Genomic DNA, 24280 nt, shown 5'->3' on the forward strand with positions numbered 1-24280 from the left:
TTATATATATATATATATATATATATATATATATATATATATATATATATATATATATATATATATATGAAACTTTTGTAAAATATTCTAGGCATCTCACAAACTATTACTTAAATGACTGATTCAGTGAGTTGATGATAAACATGGCTTTAAAGTCTATATATTTAACCATACAAATAATTATCATTTATCCAGCTTATGTACACATTGGTATTTTAAAAGACACAAATGTGTCCACTTACAAATATACAGGGTTGATTTGTTTCTTAATATTGGCTGCCTTTCCAGCAACAAGCTGGGTGCGTGGATTCAGAACCACGGTCGCTGCTTCAGAAAGAAGGCGTTCCAAAGGAATTTTTTTTTTTTCTTAAATCAGTCTATGTTGCTCTTAGCCCTGTAGAAGACATCTTGAAAACCTTTGGGTCGTTACCTGCAAAATGTCCAGAGTGTTGACGATACTCCAGCAAGGAATGAAAGGCTATCCCTGAAGCTTGCAGAACAGCAATGTCAAACTGTATGTGCTTAAGCATGCCTTGGAACTAAGACACAAATAAATAGCCTTCTCTTTTAGGTTGCATGCAATTTGGTATCTGGATGCAGGTACAAAAAACTTGCTAATAAGTGCGTATAGAGATTTAGTAAGTGCCAAATTGGAATACATTTTATGTATAATTTCTTACTATAAAAATGTCAGGTTTTATTAACCAAGTTTTCCAATAAACCTCTTCACAGTCCTACTTAAATCAGCAATACTGCTACTGCCACTCTCTGATGTCATTTTTATTTGACAAATCCTATTTCCTGGAGTTTTGTGATAACTCCATTCCATAATCCATTTCAACACTTGTCATTTAAGCTGTTGTGGTTATGTCCCTGGTCAAACGTCAGGGTACAATTCAGCATTCAGGTCCATTCCACTGAGAACTGGCTTCTGGTCAACTGAAGATATTCTGCTTAACATCTCAGCTGACAGCGAGTAACTGTTCCCTGACTTTTCTTCAAACCAGCTGTCCAATGGCCTTTTACCATCGAAGTTTGCTATGGGAGGACCGTTGACAGCCAGCGTCAACAGGTCGTTGGTGTGTTCCAGAGTGAGACGGGACCTGCAATTCCTCCGGACTTTCTGTAGGGCGCTCCGACCCTTTTCGCAGCAAGCCGAAGAGGTTGGCAAAACCTTGATGACATGGATAATTCCGTTCAGGAGTGGAAATCTCTGCTTGTACTTACAAATGTGACCAACCACTTCTTTAAATCCGTTCATGCTGTAGTAATCCGCTTTCAGATCTCGCCATTCCACCACCAAGCTTCCTCGAATGTCGCCCCTGTCTCTGGAAACCTCCCTTGCCACAGACAGCACGGTTTCCAGGTGCTGGAATATGAGAAGTATCTCCTCCTCCCCGTAGGTCATCAGATCCTCTGTGTTCCTTGGCCACGTGGTGAGGTCAAGTACTTGGCAAGCTTTGACAACTGACCTGCTCCTGGAGTCAAACCGTTGCGTTAGAATCACTTGGGTTTTCTGGCAGATCTTTTCCCTGATGGACTGAAACTTGGATTCAGCCACTCTTAAGTTTTTCAGCTCAACGCCGTTAAAGCTTTCCCTGAAATTTTCCTCAAACTCCTGCAGGTATTCACCTGGGGAGTCAGCCAGCCTACTGATCTCCTGAATGGACTCTTCCATCTTAGAGTCCACTTGGGAAACAAGAAGGTAATCACCCTGGAAGACAAAAGCCAAGCGAGAGAGAACTGCGATGATGTCCAGCAGAAAATAGATGAGTTTAATAGACTGGTAGTCCATGAGGAACTGAAGTAAAGCCAAAGCGATAGCAGCAGCATCTGCTCTCTGGGTCTGGCTGCTGATCTCTTTGAGATGGGCCACCACTTCTAGATAGTCCTTTATCAAAGCATTCAAGACGTTCGGCTCCCCAATGATCCACCGGATTGCTCGTATATCCCCCAAGAATTCAGTTTCTTCACAAAGGGTGGGTGCCGTTGCCCTCAGCTCAGCCATCATCCTGGGGGAATAGCGATAGAAGCTGAGCAGCTGTTTCAAGTTGTTCTCCAGTTCCTCCAAGCAGGAAAGTTCTTTACCACTTATTGTATCCAGAACTTCCAAGTGGGGCCGGTGGATCATGAATGGAAGGCAAAGCACCCAAGGCAGGGTTTTTCTGATTGTGACAAACAAATTTGCTCTCAGTCCGGAAGAGATATTGGATCCATCGATGCCCAAGCCAACAATTAGCTCATCCTGCAGTCTCATACCTAAAACTCCAAAAGCCCTATCAATAGCTTGGAGGTAACCATCACTGGTTGCACAGCTCAATTCTTGTAGGGACAGGAATTCAGTAGCGGGGGGACCATCGCTGGTTGTGTACTGCACATAGACGGCTACCGTATCCGCAAGGATATCTTCACTTTGCCCATCCATTATGACGCTGAGGAATGGAGACTGCCTGATTCTCTCAGTGAGATCCTCCTTAAGTGCTCTGGCAATGTGATGGATCAACACCTGGCAGTCCCCCTCATTCATGTACTGGTCCACCACTTTGAGCTCGCATTTCTTCAGGAGCTCGGCGAGGGGTCGGAAGTCAGAGAAAGGCCTCCCTTCCAGGGCCAGATGGTAGGCGGTGTTGAAAAGAACGGTCATGTTCCTGCACATCTCTTCCGTCTTTTCCGGGTGCATCCTCAGCTTGTAGAGCTGGAGGCACTTCTTGTGCAGGTTGCTTTGGCTGTGCAGCTTGATGGTGTGGATCTTGAACTGCTTGGATCCGATGATGAAAGCGGAGGTTCTGGAGGACTGGACGGTGTACTGGCGGCAGACGTGGCACCACATCTCGTTCAGCGTTGAGGAATAGCGCAGGAACCAGAACTTCTTCAGCCACTCCTGTTTAAAACGACGGATCCTTCTGCCGGGGCCGCTGGCCATTTTGGAGGCTTCATCCGTGACAACCATCAAGTCTGTTGCTATGGACTCATCCGCAGAGTCAACGTCCTGCTCGTCTTCCTCCACAACTGCAGGTACGGGGGTCATGGCTTCTGAAGCTGGAAGAGATAAACAGGAGTTTCAGCTTCAGGACATATTTAATAGCGGTGTGACGATACTCGTACTTGCCTTGAACGTGTTGATTTTGAAAACAAGTAAAGCTGTCCGCCCCTCACCTTTACAATTGAGTACCAATCAATGCAATTTACTTCCGCATTAGGCATTTTAAAAGCTGATAGGAAGCAAATTTTCCTCTCATCCTGAGCGCTGAGTTATATTGCTGTAATAATATTTTTGTTGTCAGTTTACGGCCTCAATACGGCAGTAAAAATGGCAATTGTGCACGAGGGTCACATTAGAGATTAATGTTACAGCGGTTTACTTCTGTAACATAATGAGTAAGCAAGGGTTCAAGATTCGATGAAATATATTTTCATATTACAAATGTAATAACTGATAACCATTTCATGAAGGACATAAAAAGTCAGTCTATGCCAACATAAAAAAAATATCTTCATTTGCTGGAATTCAAATTAAGTCCACTCCAGTTGGAAAAGAAGTGGATTTGCACAGTGTATTTTTCATGCCAAGAAAATGTAATTATTTTTTTTTTAAAGCAAAGAAAGATACCCAAAACAGAAAGAAATGACAAATTCCAGTTTGCTTAATGTTTTAATGCAACCATAATATATTATGCAGGTGTTTTTTTTTTAAATAAAACAGCACAATTAGAAAACAATTTATTTAACAATTTTGATACAGAAGAAGATTATCTGTCTTTCAGCTACCCCAAAGTAAAATGCAAGATCAATGATATTTCACTATTTAATCCCAAACTTAAACAAGTGGGAAACATGTATATTAAATAGTGGAATTTTACACTAGCTTTTGTTATGACAGGAATGGAAATAAGACTCCCATTGCATTGCAATTTGACCCATTCCTGGTTTTACTATGAGTAATAGGACACACCTGAGCTTGTTCCCTACACACCATGGCTAATCAAGCTCATACTAAAGCCTGGATTGGGTGAATTTGCTATGCAACAGAAGCCATCAAATATGAACAGTTAATAAACATGAAAATATGTCCCATACAGTATATTTTGTAATGGCAAAAAGGGGGATTTTAATACTTTTTTAGGTATACCAAAACTTTTTGGATAAAGCTAGGCATATGTGGTGCTACTTGCAGTATACTACAAATGTACCACGGCACATGTCCAGCACACAACACTGAGTTCTGCATTAACATCCAAGCACCGCAGAAAGCTACGTGCCAAGTCAGCAGTGTGTACGTGGATTTAACACTGTTTTTAGCTATCACAACAACAAGGAAAACGGCAAGAGAAATTCATCATTCTTGGGTGTACATATTGCATATTGAAGGAAGAAAGATACTGGAGTAAAATGAAGCAGGATCACCCCTATAAATGCAGCCCTGATGAACCTACCTCTCAGTTCATCTGGCTGAGAAGGCACAGGCAGCGATGGCAGCCGTAGGGGTTCAAGGTGCTGGCCAGACCTTAGCCGATCCAGCTCTGCCTGGAGTTGCCTTATTTTCTTCGTAAGCTTCACGCAGTTTGGACAGAAAGAGGTCGAGGGGCTCTTGTCCGGCTGCCTTTCGCACGAGGTCCCGGGTACGTCCTCGGGATCTTCTTTCACGCAGCACAGGTCAAGTTCACTTTCAGACTGACCACCTCCTGCGGTGAAGAAAGCAGACAGCTGGGCCGGGGGCTTGCATTCCAGACCTCTCTGGACAGAGGAGGTCCTGTGCTGCTCGAACACGTCCTCGACGCGGTGCGCCCTGGTCTTCCGCAGAGGAAGGGCGTGGTTCAGCTGCAGGGGGTTTGCTTCCATGTTCTTCGAGGCTTCCAGAGAGGCTTCTAGAACGTCTTTGAAAATGAGGTCTATCTTCTTCTTCTTGGCTTGGGGCAGACAATCCCCCTCCAGGTTCAGCCTCTTGCTCGCGGCTCTCCCCCCTCTAAGAGCAGACCGGAGGACCGTTCCTTTTGCTTCCCGATTATTTCCAATGAGCTCTTCTGATTTTTCCACAATTACCATTCCTGCAATGGAAATGTACGGGGAAAAAAAAAAAAAAAAATTCAATCCAGTGTAGTAACTATACAGTATTTTCACATACAAATACCAGAAATAACAACAGTGAAAAAATACATATTTTCTTCCCTCGACATATGCATACTTTTATACCTACTACTCATATCAAAGAACACGAAGTAAGGGGGAGCAGGAAAAGAACATGATCATGGTCATGCACAATCACGTTCAAATGCAGAGCAAGGACCTTTTGAATAAACTTGCAATTCTACCGATTGCTGACATATCTAAACCAATGGAAGACTTCTACCCAACATTAAAGTATAAAAGGGAAAACCTTATTCGCTTACCTGAGAAACCAGACGGAGAGGAGATTTAAAAAAAGCTTCCTAAGCATTTAGGACTGAAGTAGAAGGCAGGCTTAAATAAAACAAATTACAAAAATACTTGCACAGGGACTTTATCATTTTACAACAGCTGTAAACCACACCTTTACAGAAGATGGAAATTGGATACCATCTACAAGGGGAACTTTCTTAGGAATTTTGTTTTAACAACAAAACTGAAATACAGAGGCACAAAATTTTAAGTACCCTTTGACTGCAAAAACAAAGTAATTTATGAAAAAACTACTTTTTGCAAAGCTACAGTGATATGTTGCATTCTTTGAAGAAATATGTTGGTAGCATCCTACATTTTGTTATAGTTTCTTTATAGCGGTTTCCACGCATAATAACAGCTGCAGGTCCGGTCCCCACAGTGGTTATTTACTTCATGACGGCTGCAGACTTGTTGCTCAGCACTCTGATTCACAGTATCCAGTTCTTGCACGGTTAACTCCTTAGCTGTCATCCTCTATTAGGCTGTGGTCTGTTGACCATGGGCATCTTGTGGCTTGATTAACTCTGCTGTAGGTTTTAGGATTTTATCATACTGACGAGGTGTTGAATTGGTTGCCGATGGTGTCTTGCTGTTTTGCAAGATGTCTTTGTATTTCAAGTGCCTCCTTGAGGATGTAAAAGGTGTCCTGTGTCCTCTGGTGGCGTCCCTGCACGAACTCACCTAGAAAATGCCCGAGTTGAAATATTCTAGGCAAACATCTTGTGCTATCAAACGACAACGACAGCCTATGTGGCTTCAGAGTTGAAATCTGAGGATATACAGCCCAGATACTTCTTCACATATACTGTGCTTTCTTCTGGAGTCAATGCCTGAGATTTCCAAGCCCTCATTCATTCCCCGTTCTCTGTCTCTCTTCTTTTGGGCTTCACGTCTCCGAGGATGCAGAGTTAGCGAATGCTGCACTGCCTCCTAGGCTGCAGCACCTCTGCAAGACAAGGAATTTTGATGTAAAGCTTAAACTGACAAAAAACTGTTTACAATATAAAAAGACAAATTGTTAGAAGCAAGTTAAGGTATATTTAACAATGCACAATGATGTTGTTTCAGGGCTAGTGTAATACAATAGTTTTAATCATTTCTGAAATGTGCTTTTGCCTTTCACTTGCTTTAAAGAGGACCAATAGTGTTCTATATGCAGTAAAGCTAAGAGTATGTTTAAACCATTGTACAGTGTATATGTTCAATAAAAACATACCCTGTTGACCTGTATGTATCTTTTACTTGTGAATGTATTTCATGTTTTACATTATAGTATTCCGTAACAATTCTGTACATGCTCGTTACAATATGGTATGTTTTTGGTTTAATGTTTATTACAAAACAAAAATGTAGTTTTAGAAAGAATTAATATTTTCTAAAATGTAGATCGTCAAATGTTTGTCAGCTCGACTAATCTATGGGATAATCCACCACAAAGGTAGTTTCCTAGAGCGGCGATATAGCTGAAAATTGAAAAAGAGAGTAAACTGCATGCATGGAAATATAGGTATCTTACCTGCAGGGCGTGGCTTGACTTAAACAGCAAAATCTGCTCCTCATTGCTGCAGTGAAGGTCAATGTCTCAAAACTGATGGATTGTTGAGGTGCAGTGTGCTCCACACAAACAGCGGAGGATGCCCAGGAGAGCACTGTTACATGACAGCTGCTTGCAGGCTAGTGGAATGTCTTCATGCAGTGCACAATACCAGTACCACAGCTGAATGTCATTTCTGTGCACCATAAACATATTCAAAATATACGGTGGGGGGGGGGGGCGACATGTCCGGCGACTCTTGTTTCGTGGTTAACCGAGTTAATGACAATAATATCGTGTTGATTAAAACTGTCCTACATAAGATACCAAGCTTTGAAGAGCAATGGATTCATCCCTTCAACACCAAGGCACCATTCATTTACATTAGGGCTTAGCATATACAGTATAATGATGTGTATGTAGATCAGCATCTACACAGTAAACCTTCAACCTGTATGCATCACGCTCAGGAGGAATCATGTATTTTGTGTTACATTACTATCACAAAACAGAAGTAGCTGCATCACCAGTAAACGCTGTCAACGTATTTGCAGTTGGATATCGCACTGCGTTCTGCAGCTCTTTGTGGTGCCCTGGTGTTGTTTTGCACAGCGCTGTGTTGCCAGGTCTCACCTCCAGCCAGGTTCCGGTCGATGCTCTCTTGGGACATGCTGTGCAGACGCCTCATGTACTCCTGGCTGTACCACACCCGCAGCCTCTCCCCTGGCTGGATATCCCGACATGCACGGAAATAAATCCGCTCGTCGTGCTGGAAAGCCATCAGGTTCTGCTCGTTCTCCTCCCTGGAGATCATCACGTACCTTACAGAGAGAAATCCGACTGAATTAAATGAATGAACATCTCACGTTACCTTCACTGCAATGCAGGTACAATGTAGTAACAGCACATCATCACAGACAGAACTAAATAAAAGCAGGCTCAAATGCCAGCATTCCTGGGGAGTCGATAGCAGACTAAAAGAAAGTCTACAATTTGTGATGATGGGTCTATCCCAATATGCAGAAGTTTGGTCTAATGTAACTAACATTACTTGGAACTGCAAACACAAGTCAAAAAGAAAGTTAGAAAGGCCAAGACAGAGAGACAGAAATGAGCATTGCTAAGGGGGCTAAAACCAGTTTTTCCAATATTATAACAGCAAGAGAACATTCAAAGATAAGGTAAAATGTCTAAGAGATACAAATGGCAAAATCTAGACAAAGACAAAGAAATAGCAAATATATTAAATGAGTACCACAGTGGAGTACCACAGGGATCAGTATTAGGTCCTCTGCTATTCCTAATCTACATTAATGACTTTGATTCTGGTATAGTAAGCAAACTTGTTAAATTTGCAGACGACACAAAAATAGGAGTGGCAACACACAGGTCATTCAAAATGATCTAGACAGCATTCAAAACTGGGCACATGGCAAATGACATTTAATAGAGAAAAGTGTAAGGTACTATGAAAAAGACCTAGGAGTTTGTTGACTCAGAAATGTATTCATCTAGACAATGTGTGGAAGCTATAAAAAAGGCCAACAAGATGCTTGGATATATAGTGAAAAGTGTTTAATTTAAATCAAGGGAAGTAATGTTAAAACTTTACAATGCATTAGTTAGACCTCATCTAGAATATTGTGTTCAGTTCTGGTCACCTCGTTACAAAAAAGATATTGCTGCTCTAGAAAGAGTGCAAAGTGCGACCAGAATTATTCCAGGTTTAAAAGGCATGTCACATGCAGACAGGCTAAAGAGAATTGAATTGATTCAGTCTTGAACAAAGAAGACTTTGCGGCGATCTGATTCAAGCATTCAAAATTCTAAAAGGTATTGACAATGTCGACCCAAGGGACTTTTTCGACCTGAAAAAATAAACAAGGACCAGGGGTCACAAATGGAGATTAGATAAAGGGGCATTCAGAACAGAAAATAGGAGGCACAGTTTTACACAGAGAATTGTGAGAGTCTGGAACCAACTCCCCAGTAATGTTGTTGAAGCTGACACCCTGGGATCCTTCAAGAAGCTGCTTGATGAGATTCTGGGATCAATAAGCTACTAGCAACCAAACGAGCAAGATGGGCTGAATGGCCTCCTCTCGTTTGTAAACTTTCTTTTGTTCTTAATATCATGTTTCGATGGCACGCCCACAATGTTAAATCTGCTCTCAACTTGTTAAGGTAAACACTTATCCCAATCAATATATAAATCAATCTAGGTCCTCTATAGAAACTCCTGGAACAACAAGGACCAGACTGCTGCCACCTGATCAGTTTTGGAAGAGAAGGTAGAAATGGTGAAACAGCAAACAAAAGAAAAAACTTACCTCATCCAATTAGCTTTAGTTTCATCCGTGCCATCGATAGATTTGTATCTGTTATTTTTGTCAACAATCTGAAAAAGGATACACGCAAGGTCAAATACGACAACAGCATTACTTAGTGTACAATACAAGTCTGATCAAATGCAATCTGCATTTGGCATTTCTTCTAATGTACTCGGCTGTTTTGCAGAATCAATGGTTTCATATTTTGCGACCATATCTACCAAGGTGAACTAATAATGTAATAAGATACTCCAGGCCTGTTGATGGCATCTATTTTTGTTCCCAATACAATCATACTGATCAATATCAAACTTCCTCTATACGCCATTGTAGGCAGACATCACATTTACAATTACAGACCTAAAAAGATGCTGTTGTTTTCTAAGGCTTCAAATATTCCCTATGAAAAGCTTAAGAATGACTTAAGAACACCGAACATTTTTAAGTGTATAACTGAGAGAAAAAAGGAAACACTGAAACATGCACAACCGTTTCTGCTTACCATCCAAGAGAAAAACCCAGAGGATTTGTCTTGCGAGACGACTTCTCCTTCGTAGGGTCCGAACAGCACCCCTTTCTTGAGGACCTTGTCGATGCAGCAGGCGTCAGTCTCCACACCCGGCTCACGGATGATCTCAATCCCCGGGGGGATGGTTAGGGACGCGCGGTCCGGAACCCCAAGAGGAACCGGGGTGTCCAACACGAACACAGGGGCACCATGGGCCGGACATTCCTCCACAAAGTACTCCTTGCACTCCTCACAAACTAAACAAAAACATACACATTACAGTCATATATATATATATATAAAAGCAGGTCCGTGTATCTGGGACTGCTCAACTGCTTGCAGATGACCTGGGCTGTATTTAAAAAAAAAAAAACGTTGCCACGTTCAAAATTGATCGCTTTTCTCTGCAGTTATTATACAACATATTTTACAGAAATCGTGAAGTCCACGAAAACCGTGTGAAAAGAAACACAGCCTTAACACTCTGACACCGCACTAAAATACAAGGTATCACTGTCCTTCCAATTAGAACCCCCTTTTTTTCCTTTTCTATCACAGGGATATCATGTCACACCATCACCAGTCTTATTATTTTCTTCCAGGTTTTTTTTTTTTTTTTTGGGGGGGGGGGGGTATATAGTACAGCTGTTATTATGTGTACAGCATCATTCCACACTTCAGACCTCAACACTTACACCAGAAATCCACTTGCTGGCAGGTCTTAGCTGCCGAGTGTTCACGCTTGCCTCTCAGCTTCCTTTTTGGTTCATCAGGCTGGTGGTGCTCCTCCTCTTTCACTCTGTTGTGATTAAAAAAAAATTAATTAGTGCTGTTCTCAAATGTGGACCCTATGTGGGCCAAAAAGACGACATTTGTCTGTACAGAAGAACCCAGTGCAGCCATAAGTGCTTTAGAAACAAGCAGTGACCAGACCAATCTCATTTTAAAAGGACTTATCCCATGTGAACACAGTAATAGAGTTAAAACTCTCTGCGATTCCTTGTCCCCCCTGTCCCCCCTTTACCTTTTGCTGCAGTTTGGATCCACAACAGCGGACAAATCCTTTTTTGAGGCAGTGGGTTCTGCCATCTCTGGGGGCTGGGGGCTGGGTGAATGGCGAGACTTTATGAATACTAAAGTCTCCTGTAACAAAAGGAAGAAAACAACATAAATCAATAATTTGCCATTCAAACGTGGATCCCAGCTACATGCCATGCTTATTGGAACCCTCGCAGGGTCCACAGGTCGTTTATAGGAGCTCAGAAGCTGGACTGAAAGCCTGAAAGCACTCCTGCCTGAAAGGTATAGCATCTGGACATTGAGGAAAGTGCCTCCTGGTGGTCATTTTTTACATGGAAAATCAGTTTTTTTTTTTTTTTTTATTCAGTTGTGATAGTAAACACAAATAAACAGGTAAGAACTACAATATTAAGAAATGTAGTTTGATGTACAGCATCAATTTAAGACCAAAGGAGACGTGAAGATCTCATGCTATTAAGGTTATTGAAATTGCTGTAGTACTGACCATATGCATTACATTTGAATATGGGCTACAGCAAGGCATTGCAAGTCTTATTTCCTTGGATAACGTGAGCGCAGCACCATAGAAAAATGTTATCTAGTGTTAAACAGTAGGCATGGTACCAAGGCTCTGCATGAGGGAGCTACGGGTCAAATTTGGCAACTGGGCACCATTTTATGTGAGTGCCATTTGGAGATGACAATAAAATACTGTTTCAAATGCTGTTAATCTGTGTCTTGGAACTGATTCGTGTAAGTAAGTATTTCAAGATCAATGTTCAAATTCAATTTGAAATCAAAGAGACAGAAAAAAAAAAAATCGACACAAAACCCAATCTATACTGCACTCTCACTAATTTTAGTGTTCAAATAGGAGTAAAATATATTTTTTGCATTTAAAAGGTTTATGCTTTATTGATGTTGCAGTTACAAGGTTTCTTACATCTGCAGTCACTTTGCTTACAATGAGATGAAGCTGGAATGTATAACATACAGTAACCTAAAATGGCTGTTATTACTTTCTGTTGATGAAAGACAGATGTTTCAGGATTTCTACCAATCCTAAATAAATAATAAATTAAATACCTAAATACATAAAAAAATGTGTCTGACGGGTAAAAACGTCAAAATACTGTGAGTAGGTATTTCTTACTGTACTTGTAGCCTCATGAGTGTCTTTTTCAATATATGCTTTGGAAACGTATGGCAGCTCGTAACAGCTGACTAAACACAAATCACTTGCAAAGTAGCACCTCTAGAAAATGTACCAAAAGTCATGTAACAGGAAGCAGCCCAGCCCATTTACTGACTGAAAACAAATTTTTAAAAAAACACAGAATCAGTCACGGTTGTTTTATAATTCCAATTTCTTTTTAAAATCAGTTCCAGTTCCTATTCCCTTTTAATCAACTCCATCACATTATTGATCAAAATTGCAATTAGCTGTATTCTGTCAAACAAGCTTCTCACAGCGGCAGCAAATTACTTCAATTGGAGTCTCTGTCTGTTAGTCAATTAAACTGGCTTCAAAGCAGTTGAACAATCGCAACAATTATTAGGCTACATGTCTCTAAAATATGAATTGGAATTGGCATTGGAATTGAAAAACAGGAAATGACCACAGCCCTGGAGTCAATGCATTCGAGCTGTGTGGGGGACTCTTAAGAAATGAATCCAAAGACGCACAAGTAAAGCACTGTTTTAAAAGATGCAAAGACTATACTGGTCAACAGTGGCGGCTCACATGCGTGCTGTACTCATCTCACTCTCTTAATACTGAACACAAGCTGGGCTACTGCAACAACATACGGCTAAACTGAACTATACTGAGCATTGACACTAATGTACTGTATCCTCCACTGCTCCTTGGTGGCAATGGCTGACTTGACCAGCTGAGGTAATACAGAATATTGGAGATATTGTACAATGCCCCAGTTATGAACATAGTAATAAAACAATTAAACCTATAAAATGTGTTTCAGGATTTGCCTACAATTACACTAAAATGATCAATCCTGGCTGTATTACAGTTCTCTTCTTACTTTTCAGTGAGGGCTGTTGTGTTGTTTATTATTATTATTATTATTATTATTATTATTATTTATTTATTTGAGGACTATGTGGTGATACTTTAAAGTATTGCCAGAAAGATGTTGTAGAGTAACGTTAGTCTGTATTAATGCCTTGACATTTTCTAACATTTGCGTTTTATATATATATATATTGTACTGTACAAATTATTATCAGCCAGTATCAAACACTATGGTGTTTTACAAGACTATGGCAATTATGAAAAACCGCTAGTAAAGTTGATCAATCACTAATAAAAAAAAAAACACACTCAACTGCTGTAGTATTTCAACCAAATTAAGTTTTAATTTTTACAGTGGTACAGTTAAAATATACATTTCCATAATCCGTTTTTAACCTTTGTTTTCAAAACATACACACACACCTCCACCTTTCCAAATTAATCCTACAGACCAGAACGCCTCCTAGCGACGTCACTGCGTTCACTTTCCAAAATGCCTCACGCACGAATCCAAAGCGCTGATTGGCCTCAAGTGACGTCAATCAAAAACAAAAGGGCAACAATGTAATAAAAAAAACTGCAAAAATAACAACAGGGGCGATCTTGGCCCTTTAAATAAACTCGCATACCTGCAAAGTTTTAACAACAAAACAAAAGCTGCTAAGAGTCTCGGCAACCCGTCGTTCACACATAACAAGTAAAGCCTCTGCGTGTTGCGCGTATAGAGCCAGATATGTGCCTGACTCCCGACTGCAGGCACTTGGCATTTTGCCTGCTTCTTTCAGAAGCCATTTTCATTGGCCACATTGGCTACTAAAGACTGACTCACCTTCCCCGGGATCCGCAGCCTTTTGCGGCTCCTTATCTCGCCTCTTTGTTCCACAGTATCCACCCTCTGCCCGGGCTCGCCCTCGCCTCTTACGTCCCCCCGGCTCAGTCAGATTTTAGTAGTCCCAGGCGAGGTAAAGTTTCTATTTGAAATAATTTTCAGCGAGTCAGCTGCTTCTCTTAGCTTTGACCACCATCTTTTTATTACAGGAAATGACATGGAAAACGGAAGAAAGCAATTCGAGTCCAGACAGAGACCCCCAAATCGGGGCAGAAGACGAACAACATTTTAAAGTTTGGCTACGAAATCCTGTAACTTCACCCTCGTTGCAGCTGCACAAGCCCTCACCATAGCTGAACAGACTCCTGGTTTTGAGCAAGCTGCACTTCTGTAATCAGACCGCAGTGTGATTAGATTCTGGTGACAGAAAAAAAATTACATCATGCATGAAACTTGTATTATTATTATAATTATTCATATTTTTTTATTACGCTTGTTGTTATCAACTGACATACTGGAGAAAGTGGCGTGCAGGCTAGTTTTTCGTTTAATCAAACAACAACTTTAACATACTTATTTGGCACACATTCACTTGTCTTGATTTTTGACAGTGAATCCTTTATTGATTGGTGTTAAAAATACAGCATTTTTACCCCATGGAAAAATAACAAGGTGCTGTCAGTTAATGTTCCTGCAATTCACACTACATTGCCCACTACATTGAGTTGTACTTTAAAAAAAAATAGATTTGTACTTTTAAACGACACGCACAGAGCTCTAATTGCTTTAAAAACACTGTAAAATGAGCCCTTCTTTATTTTATGCTTTGCTCTCAGAGCTGAAACAGAGTTTGATGACGCCATGTTAAATGACCTCCCAATTGGTGCCCGGGTATGTTCCTATACCGATTTAATGCCTATTTTCTCAATGTCAAATATACTGGACACTGAGCAGGAAAAAATACCATCTTGATCAGGCGGTGTGTTGGTGACGCCACCTATGGGAATTAATTTGTCATGTCTCCCTTATTGTACCCTGCAAGTCGTACATTCATACGAGCAATGCATTTGGTGTTCTGTCATGCTAAAGAAGTGTGCAACTTTTTTCAGCACGCAGTATTAAAAAAAAAAGTCTCGATTATTATTTATATTGCGTTTATATTTGCAAATCTTTACATCTACAATGTAAAAGTTACAGTACGAAATGTTTGACTTCAGCAGCATCGCCTTATGTTCAGGTCACACACATGCAAAACATCTCTCAGTTCCAGTAGACATGAACAGGCAACTGATGTCAATTCGAGGTGTAAGAACCCAATGTCCAAGTTAGAATAATGACAACAAACCGCTGATGAACTCATCAATACCATCCAAACCGTTTTACTAAATTGTCCATAGGCTGTTATCAGTGCGTTCTGTTTTTAAACGGTCATAAATCATATAAATACACCGTATTGCTGTGAACTCGTTCTACAAGGGAATGTAAACTAACTGGAAAGCTAATATGTGCTGGTTTCTTGTACTGTAAGGGCAAACGAAAGAGCCTACACTGTGCAATAAAGTAGTAAACAGTCACTAAGAAATCATACTTTAATTTAATATTTAAAAAAATACATAACATAGCCTAAACCATTTCAAAAGATTACCCTGCAGTGCGTCACATTTTTCACGTTTCTTTGATTTATACCGAGAACACGTGTTGTAAACACACACACACACAGAGAAAGTTCATTGCACATTTCAGGCATTTCATGTAAAATAATTACATAAATAAATAAATAAATAAATATGGACCTTTGACCGTACTACGGTACTGTGTAACAGGACATATTTAGAGTGCACGTTTGAATCTTCTCGTTCGCTTTTTTCAGATTAAATAACTATGCAGATCGGTCTCGAACTCCCAGCATCCCAGCTTACATTCAATTAAACTGGTGAACATTATAACTTGTATTTCAAATGTGTCGGTTTTAATATTTATTTTAAACCCCAGCATCTACAGGAAATCGGGTGAAGCCTGTAGATTACTTTACACCTCAGTAACAATTTACCGGTTAGTAGCGGAACCTATTTACATGACAATTCTGCAAGTGTCTGTCCGGAAGGAAACTGTTTCCGTAGGGAAGGGTATGCGTGTGTCTACGGTTTCCGAGTGGCCTCCATTTTTGGCTGGAGAGTGATGATTTTCCCGGAGTTGAGGCAGAAAAAACAAACAAACAAACAGTAAGAAGGTATTATCGAAAACACGATGGCTCAGGCTGGGGTGAAATCTAACCCTGAAATTATTTAAAATAGCGATTTTTAAGAAATTACGGTGTGTAAACATGTATGGAGCTACTGCTGAGCTTTGAATTTATGTGTATTTGTTCGGGCCAAGACTATCCATAATTGCAATTTAAATAAAAAAAAAATAAACCCACCAACACTTAATAGTTAGTTTTTTATGTGTTATTAATTCTCATGCTGTTTCTGAGCTTTTTTTTGTATAATGTGGCAAGCGAAATACGATAACCAAATAATAAAATTAGACGAAAATCGATGGACAACTGTGATATTCCGAAATGGAACTGAATTCAGGTAAACTGTGCAGGACAACACACCAGAACAAACTATGTAAGTTTCATTTATTGTATATTTGTTAGTTACGTGTTTCATACACATGCATGTTATTATATATACAATTTGTGGTGCACATGGTTTAACTTCCACAGCTCTGTAACGACTGATAAACTTCGACCAGCTGTTTTGACCAGCAGGCCAGTACGCATGCGTAGTAGTGTTTTTTTTCCTTCTTTTTCTGAGTGTCGTTAATTCAGGTTGGTCGACAGCACATCAAAACTTAGTAGCTGTAGTGCTAAATAGTACCTGGATTTTATTCTTTATTACAGTGTCTCAATCTTATATCATCAGAAATGTTAACTCTGCTCCCATTTTTTAATGCAATAAGTATAGCAGACTAGTGGCTCAAACTGGGGCCAGCTTAGAGTAGATCCCAGTTCAATACGCATTACTGGGGCATGTTTGAAATGTTTATTAATTGCAAGCTTTGTATTCTTGTTTGAAGTTTGTGAAGATTGCAAAGAATATTATGTTGACGAGTGTCCCAGACATGGCCCCCCGAAGTTCATTAAAGACTCGATACCAGAGAAAGTGTCTCCATGCAGAGTGCTCCACACGCTTCCTCCAGGACTGGCTGCAGGACCATCCCTCGCACAGGTTAGCCGCATTGGGATCTGGTGTGTGGGACAGGCCCTACAGAAAGGAATCTTCTTTGGACCGGTAAAAAAGCAGCTTAAATACAGCGGCTCAGTAGAGGCTGCAGAGGTAGGTGCTGTCCCAATACCTTTTTATGATGCTAGAACAGCCAACATGTACACATGTAGTGATCCGCCACATTGGGTCAAATTTTACAAATGTTCAGTGGTCATCCTTATTTTAAAAAAAAAACAACAGAATAAAAACCTTGAAAATATGTCACGTCTTTATTGTCCTGCTAGAGGTGTTGGGTATTGAATCTCCAGCTAGAGAAGTTGATAGCCGTAGCACTGAAATATATTGCAGTTTAATTTTTGTAAAAAAAATGTTTTCCACATTGTTTTGTCTGTTTGCAGGATGAAGGAGACAAAATAGATGGGCTAGATAACACCCAGTCTCTAGAGGAAGCAGTAAACTGGATGAAGTAGGTTTGAATTCATATATGTCTTAATTGAATTGATGTTATGACTTATCAGACATTATTGATTTGCTGGGGATGCGTGTCCACACCGACTGTTAAGCTATTGAATTGTTTTTTAATATCTTAGGAACCGCTTTTCCAATTATGATGAAGCATGGTTTCCACATTTGTTATCACACGTAATTGAGAGAGTCAGAATCTTTTGATAAATAGAGTAACATGTCAGTCTGTTTGCATGTCTATTTATCTTCCTAAACCTCCTTAAAGTATATGTTGTATTACAACACTAAGAGATTAGAAAGGCATCAACAATTTGAACTTAGACGGTTTTTGCATTGGGCCATCAGTGTATAAAGGCAATTAGACTCATTCATACTGACCTATTCTATTCTCATCTCCCAGGTTCGCTTGCTCAGCAAGAAGTGAAGAAGAGCAGAATGTGGCCGTGTTTCAGTTCCATGGCAAGCTTCACTTCAGAGTGCTGAAGGTCATTGAACCCGGAATGGAGCTTCTGCTTGGGCCTGAAGAGGGCAGAAAGGATTCGTCAGAAGAGGGGCCGTGTAGCGAGGATGCTGTGGCAAGCTTGGCACAGGAAAACTGTTCTGTAAACGAGAAGTGTGGCACACCCGAGAAACTGGCACTGCAAGGAGTGGACATCGAGCTAGAAGATGATGGTCCACAACCATTACTGGGTACTAACTTTAAACAGCTATCCAGCTCCATATGTAGATCTGTAGATTTTGGTCTACAGATGCTCGTAATATTAAACACTGTGGCCGCTGTTGCTGTGTTCTACTTTGTAATTAATCTTTATCTTAATCTGGTTTGCAAACATGGCATTACTGAGTTACGCTGCACAGCGATGGCTATACTTTTTCATACCTCTAAAGGGCAGTCAACTGATCTTCAGCATTATGCTACTAATACTACTACATTAGAGTAGTCTACTGTGCACTAATAATATATGAACAATCCAACCAAAATTTAGACCCTGTTTATTATTCAACTTTGATGCCTGTATTTGTTATTATAAACCATTAATATGCTGTATATTTAATCAAGTGCTAATCTCAACAGGAAGTACAGAACTGGTACTGTAGCACTTAAATTATATTCCTAACAAAGTAATTTTAACGATATCTGCAAACTATTCAGTTGTAAGTTTCCATAACAATTGAGCAATGCTATTTTGTGTGGGGAACAGGTCCAGAAGAAGAAGAAGTTGTTAGAGTGCCGTTGAAAAGGCCAATGCAATTCCTGAGCAAAAACAGAAAACCGGAAATCTCTGCTGTAAGAAAGAAGGACTTAACGAGGACTTCAAATTGTACGGTCAAAAGGACAGTTCCAGAAAACAGTGGTGGGAACGAATCTTGTAAACTGGACAGTAATGAAAGTCTTCCCCCAGTGGGACCGCCTAAAACACCCCAAGATGAGAATTGTGACGATGTGAGTATAACACAGCAGTCGACCGCTGAATGTAGGGGAGAAGTTGTTGAAAGGACGGGCGGGCCCAGGGCTAGTTCTCGCTTGGCTGCTAAACCTCGAAAGGTGCACACACTTGTCAGCAGGATCCAAAAACGCTTGCAGGAAAGGAAATTGAGGGTCCTGGAGCAACAATCAAAGGAGAGACATGTGTCAGGGGAGGGTAAGCATGAAACCAAGCTAGAAGAGGCTGCAACACAGGAAAAAGAAAAAGAACAAGATTCCCTGTGGGAGGAAGAGGTAAGCGAGGAAACAAGGAATAAAACCACAGCAGAAAACGGTGACAACCTCGTACCGCACAAGGAAGAAACGTCTCCTCAACAACAGTCTCCTTCCCAATGCAAGGTGCAGCCCGAAGCGTCTCATACCGCCGCCAGGGAAAGGAAATACAGGTGCGACGAATGTGGGAAAAGATTCCTCCAGCTGTGCCACCTGAAGAAGCACAAGTTCACCCACCTGGACTACAAGCCCTACTTGTGCACAGAGTGTGGCAAGAGCTACAGCTCACAGGAGAGCTTCCGGGCACACCTCCTGTTCCACAAGGGTGAGAGGCCCTTTAAGTGCGAGCAGTGCGAGAAGGCGTACGGGACCAAGCGAGATCTGAAAGAGCACGAGATCCTGCACACGGGACAGCGGCCCTTCGTCTGCGACCAGTGCGGCAAAGCCTACGCCCGACGGCCCTCTCTGCGCATCCACAAGGAGATCCACCGGATGAAGGAGCTCAACCTGGGTAACACCAAGACGTGCAAGTGCGCCGTCTGCGACAAGGAGCTGGCCAACCCCGGATCTCTGAGGAACCACATGAGACTTCACACGGGAGAGAAGCCCTTCCTGTGCCCCTACTGCGGGAAGTCTTTCCGGCAGCAGGGCAACCTCCGGGGCCACCTCCGCATTCACACTGGGGAGAAGCCTTACAGGTGCGAGTACTGTAACGGTTACTTCTCGCAGCTGCCCGAGCTCAGGAGGCACCTGATCTCCCACACCGGGGAGGCGTATCTGTGCCCGATCTGCGGCAAAGCCCTGAGGGATCGTCACACCCTTCGAGCCCACGAGCAGCTGCACACGGGAGACCGGCCTTACAAGTGTGATCAGTGTGAGAAGGCCTACACCCTGGCCACCAAGCTGCGCAGACACCAGAAGAGCCACTTGGAGGACAAGCCTTACAAGTGCCTGACTTGTGGGGCGGGGTACACCATGAGGCAGAGCCTGCTCCGTCACCAGTCGTCCCACAAAAGGAAGGAGGAGAAATTAGCAGGGGAACTGGCCGAGGCGCTAGCCGCACTGGAATCTGAGCACCCTCCTCCTTCTTTCAAGGACAAACCCGAGAAAAAGCCTCGGAAGCCTAAGAAGAAGAAGCGGCGAGCGGATCAGACAGAAAGCAGCAGCGCCACCGAGGAACCCACTGTGGTCTATGTGCATGCTTTTCAAACCATGGATGGGGCATCCGGTGTGGGACAGGGAACTGTGATGATAAGCACCGCTGCTCCCCACGAGAACAGTATGGCGTTCAGTGCCCAGCAGGTCATCCACAGCGTGATCGGATCCTCGTCTGATCTCCCGCAGACTGTGCAAGACCAGGCTGGTGGCCACATCCAGATAAACGAGGACATTATAGAAATTATCATCTCTGACGCAGATAATAAGTGCGTCATGGTAGGAGAAAAGTCCCAAAACAATGTTGTTATACTGCAAGGAGACGAAGGGATAAATGCAGTAGCTGAGACAGTAGAAATAGAAACGGGTACTTGAGTTGAGATGGAATATGAAGATGTAAATTGCTCATAATAAAACAAACAATTATTCAATGCTTTGGAAAGTGTTTTTGTGTTTTGTTGTCTTTTGAAATCAATTCAAACTTACTTTTTTATATTTAACAGTTATTCCTAATTCTTATCAAGCTGCCAAGACAAAAACATTTTTTTAATTACATTTTTAGAAATTTTAAAACAGTTTGTGTGAACTCTGTTGAGTTTGAGAAGTTGCCTTGCCAAAATTGGAAAAAAAACACCATGCATTATAAAATAGACACATAGGTAGGAAACTTAACATTTTCTTTATCCTATCTTATCCAAGGTACAGAAAGGCCAAGATACTCAAATTAAGTATGTGGCACTGTTGTTATGTACCAATGAACTGTTTAAGAAGATCACACAGTAAGAAAATGAGAAATTGTATACCTTAAATCTGCACGTTTGGTTACAGAAAGGTTATTACATGTTATTCATATCCGAAGACAATTAGGAACAATTTGATCTAACCAGAAAGTATGTCTTGGTAAATATGGCTTAGTACAGTGAGCCACATATTGGGATATTAGTCCTATCTGCCTCTGTCATCATTTCTTTTAATATTTTAGTAAAGTGCAGCCAAGCTTGGTAAAACAACTGTAAAGGATCTTAAAAGCGTCATTAAATGTGCCATTACTATGCACGTTAAATATGGGAAACTTTGATGTAACACTACTAGAAGGACTTTTCACTTCAAGTCACACCAATTTGTTCTTGTATATGATTATGATCAGATCTGTAAGAATGTAGTACCTGTGCCTGTTTTGTTATTCCACCATTATGAAGTCGTCTACAAAGTGTTGGATCAGTACAAAAAGACATTTAGGAGTTGTACACCTCACAGTCTTTCATAGACAAAAACAGACTTCAGCATCACATTTCGCTCATGAGTAGAATATGTATTTATAATCAACAAAGGAAGTAGTACCACCTGCAAATATTGGCTGCGTTGAAACAATTTCTGTTCAGTGGCTGGAATTCAGCGATGTGTTTCCAGGTAGCTTGTTGCAATATTTAAGGAGCTGTGGATTTCTGCAAATATTGACTCACCTGCAATGTGAACCTTGTCTCACGGTTGTATCTATGTACTAAATGTTCTATATGTTTGTAGGTATTTTCCATGCAAGTAAAGCTAATTAAAAATAGATTTCGGTTAAAGGTTGGAGACCTGTTTTCCTGCATACATTCAGGAAATAATTAAGTATAATATGCTTCACATATATATATGTGTGTGTGTGTGTATATATATATATATATATATATATATATATATATATATATATATATACACTGATGCACAAAAGAAAAACAACACTCAGGTCTAATGGATTTAATCAAATATTTTAAACATATCAAATAAAATCACAGAAAATGTGAACAAAAATACAGATCAAAGAATCATGATAAGTTTTCAGTATGAAACGTGACAACCAGTCAAAATGAAAACATTTCAAAGTTACTATCAGGTATGACCTCCCTGAGCATTAACACAATCCTGGCAGCATTGACGCATAGACCTGATCAACCTCTGGATAGAGTGCTATGGGATGTTCGGCCACTCTTCCTGTGCAGCTGCAGCCAGCTGGGGAAGGTTCTATTGGAGTCGGGTCAGAAAAAGCTGGGCACGACAAGACCTCGACATTGTTTTCTTGAAGTTGTGTAATTGTAATCCTAGCACTGTGCGGTCTTGCACTGTCCTGCTGGAAAATCCACACTTCCGGATTGGCTTGCAGGAACGGAAAACCTGTTGCCTCAAGGACTTCGTCAATGTATCGCTGAGCAGTAAGGTTGCCCTCAATCTGCATCAATGGCGTTCTTGTGTTAAAGGAGATTCCTCCATACATCATCACATTTCCACTGCCCCATGTCTGAAAAAATAACAGATTGGGGGAAAAAATCACAAATGTAACAAAAAAGAAAAAAATTCAATAATAAAATATAAAACTTAAAATGAAAATACTTCTGATTTTTTTTTTCTTTTTTCTTTGACATGTTTGTACAACATCCTAACACCACTGACAATAAATCGTGATATCACCTGTTTTTTTGTACGGCTGTACCCACGCTCACTCATCACTCGCCCATAGATTACAGCATCCCGTACAGTCCCTTCTAATTGAGAATTCACCTCCTCATCAGCCTGCAGTTAGCAACTCCTTTACTACTTCAGGACTCCAGTTACTACCTTGTTCCTGTTCCGCCATTGTACCGAATCACGTGTTTAACACTGACAAAACCTAACACATGCATGCTCCTTACCTACCTACGCTATAGTGATGTGGCATGTTCACTTTGAAACCACACCCACTATAGCGCTTAAGTGGTGGTTTAGCCTTTCACACAGGCAGTTATGATGGTTTAGTGCCCTGTAAGCATATGTAAAACTATATATATATATATATATATATATATATATATATATATATATATATATATATATAGCGATAGCCAGAAGTTTTGCACCACTCTACAGAATTAATCTTGTTAATCAATTAATCTTGGCAAGGCTCAAAAAAGATAATAACACGTGGCAGTTCAATAGCCACTTGACCAGTCCACAGATAAGCCAGACTGTAGAGAGAACAACTTATCCTGTACCAACAGTAGCCCATGGTGCGAATGATATGGTGCTTGACACCTCGTGTCAAAGGGGGGGCTACTGAGCACTGAACACCGAACACTTACAGCACCTCTAGACTTACAAAACTGAGGTGCAAGTTGAAAACCAGAACATCCTCTTCCCCATGGGCTACTGTTAATACCTCCCAAGTTTCACAGGTATTTTTCCCTGGCATGTCTGAACTGGTAGAAAGTGGAGAGAATTTTGAATTGCACTGTAGACCTCAGTAAAATGTATGAGCTCGATGGCCCATTTCTGGATCCCTTTCTGCTGATACAGCCAGTGGACTGTAATCTCAACCAAGAGGTCATTCATTATTTGCACACAAATATTTAAACAGCTGGGACGTGAAACCAAATCAACAAACCTCACTTGTTTGCAGCTGCCGTTGTGTCATGCAAACTTGTTGTCCTCAGCATTCAAATGCTCAGTTTATGGGTTGTCTGTATAATCCAGCAGCACATTGGCCCTATGAATCAAATTGTTTAATTTTGTGTGCAATTTGAATAATTATTTATGAAACTAAAATAAAAGTGCAAATGTGTTGAAGTTTGAAGGTACAGTAAAGTCCAGCTAGGCAGGTTACTTCTTATTAGTTTTATAAAATTGTGTTTTGCTTTTGACAAAAATAGAGCAAATGCACTGTGGAATAAATGGGGATATGCAGCTTTTTGGTAATTCTGAATAGGCATGGTGGTCAAGCAGACAGGTTTTGGCTAATGGCTTTATCTGAGTTGTGAGGTCATTGCACTGACGAAGGCATTAGCCAACACTATAATGATTCTTTAATGTAAAACTGAGAGAACTGTGTGGTGAGATGAGGGACTTTTCTTTATTTTATTGATTTGTATGTATAGCTACTATTTGTATGTAGTAACTACAGTCCCTGGGTGGTACAACCAACTGATCTAAACATCTTAATACCCACCACTGTTTGAATAAGGGACCAGAATTATGAGAATCAGACATTCAACAACAAAAGACCCCCCACCCCCCCAGTTTGTTTGACGACCTGTTTCTGTGTCCCTGACTCATTGTGACGTAC

The 24280-nt window shown here is 40.9% G+C and overlaps 2 protein-coding genes and 1 long non-coding RNA gene across 5 annotated transcripts; 1 reads left to right on the forward strand and 2 right to left on the reverse strand.

The window, feature by feature from the left end:
- Positions 1–314: 314 nt before the first annotated feature.
- LOC117434445 (zinc finger protein 862-like) lies at positions 315–13800 on the reverse strand. 2 transcript variants are annotated; one of them, XM_059002794.1, is made up of 8 exons: positions 13672–13800; positions 10815–10933; positions 10486–10589; positions 9785–10047; positions 9283–9350; positions 7586–7773; positions 4434–5045; positions 315–3039 (listed from the first exon to the last, which is right to left on the reverse strand). In XM_059002794.1, exons 2-8 carry the CDS (start codon positions 10877–10879, stop codon positions 878–880), a joined length of 3462 nt encoding a protein of 1153 aa, XP_058858777.1. In that variant the 5' UTR covers positions 10880–10933; positions 13672–13800; the 3' UTR covers positions 315–877. The 2 variants fall into 2 exon arrangements, with proteins under 2 accessions (XP_058858777.1, XP_033912883.3); XM_034056992.3 differs by lacking the exon at positions 4434–5045.
- LOC131701938 (uncharacterized) lies at positions 5482–7579 on the reverse strand. The gene is made up of 2 exons (XR_009309163.1): positions 6935–7579; positions 5482–6364 (listed from the first exon to the last, which is right to left on the reverse strand). It is a non-coding gene; the product is annotated as an uncharacterized LOC131701938 (long non-coding RNA).
- A 1758-nt stretch (positions 13801–15558) lies between the features above and the next one.
- On the forward strand, positions 15559–20633 carry LOC117434617 (zinc finger protein 408-like). 2 transcript variants are annotated; one of them, XM_059002795.1, is made up of 5 exons: positions 15559–16283; positions 16735–16886; positions 17282–17349; positions 17749–18038; positions 18551–20633. In XM_059002795.1, exons 1-5 carry the CDS (start codon positions 16232–16234, stop codon positions 20575–20577), a joined length of 2589 nt encoding a protein of 862 aa, XP_058858778.1. In that variant the 5' UTR covers positions 15559–16231; the 3' UTR covers positions 20578–20633. The 2 variants fall into 2 exon arrangements, with proteins under 2 accessions (XP_058858778.1, XP_034762640.2); XM_034906749.2 differs by having other exon boundaries at positions 15560–16283; positions 16735–16994.
- Positions 20634–24280: the final 3647 nt, after the last annotated feature.

This window comes from Acipenser ruthenus, chromosome 28, assembly GCF_902713425.1.
Source record: "Acipenser ruthenus chromosome 28, fAciRut3.2 maternal haplotype, whole genome shotgun sequence".
In the NCBI taxonomy this organism is placed as follows: Eukaryota; Metazoa; Chordata; class Actinopteri; order Acipenseriformes; family Acipenseridae; genus Acipenser; species Acipenser ruthenus.

Bases quoted from the DNA above. Each gene is read 5' to 3' on its own strand.
- LOC117434617 (XM_034906749.2), top strand. From the start codon at position 16,232: ATGGAACTGAATTCAGGTAAACTGTGCAGGACAACACACCAGAACAAA. The intron at 16,284-16,734 runs GTAAGTTTCATT...TCTTGTTTGAAG, and splicing joins AACACACCAGAACAAACTAT to TTTGTGAAGATTGCAAAGAA. The intron at 18,039-18,550 runs GTACTAACTTTA...TGTGGGGAACAG, and splicing joins TGGTCCACAACCATTACTGG to GTCCAGAAGAAGAAGAAGTT.
- LOC117434445 (XM_059002794.1), bottom strand. From the start codon at position 10,879: ATGGCAGAACCCACTGCCTCAAAAAAGGATTTGTCCGCTGTTGTGGAT. The intron at 9,351-9,784 runs GTAAGCAGAAAC...ATCCTTTTTCAG, and splicing joins CTGGGTTTTTCTCTTGGATG to ATTGTTGACAAAAATAACAG. The intron at 3,040-4,433 runs GTAGGTTCATCA...TATCTCTTCCAG, and splicing joins TCAGCCAGATGAACTGAGAG to CTTCAGAAGCCATGACCCCC.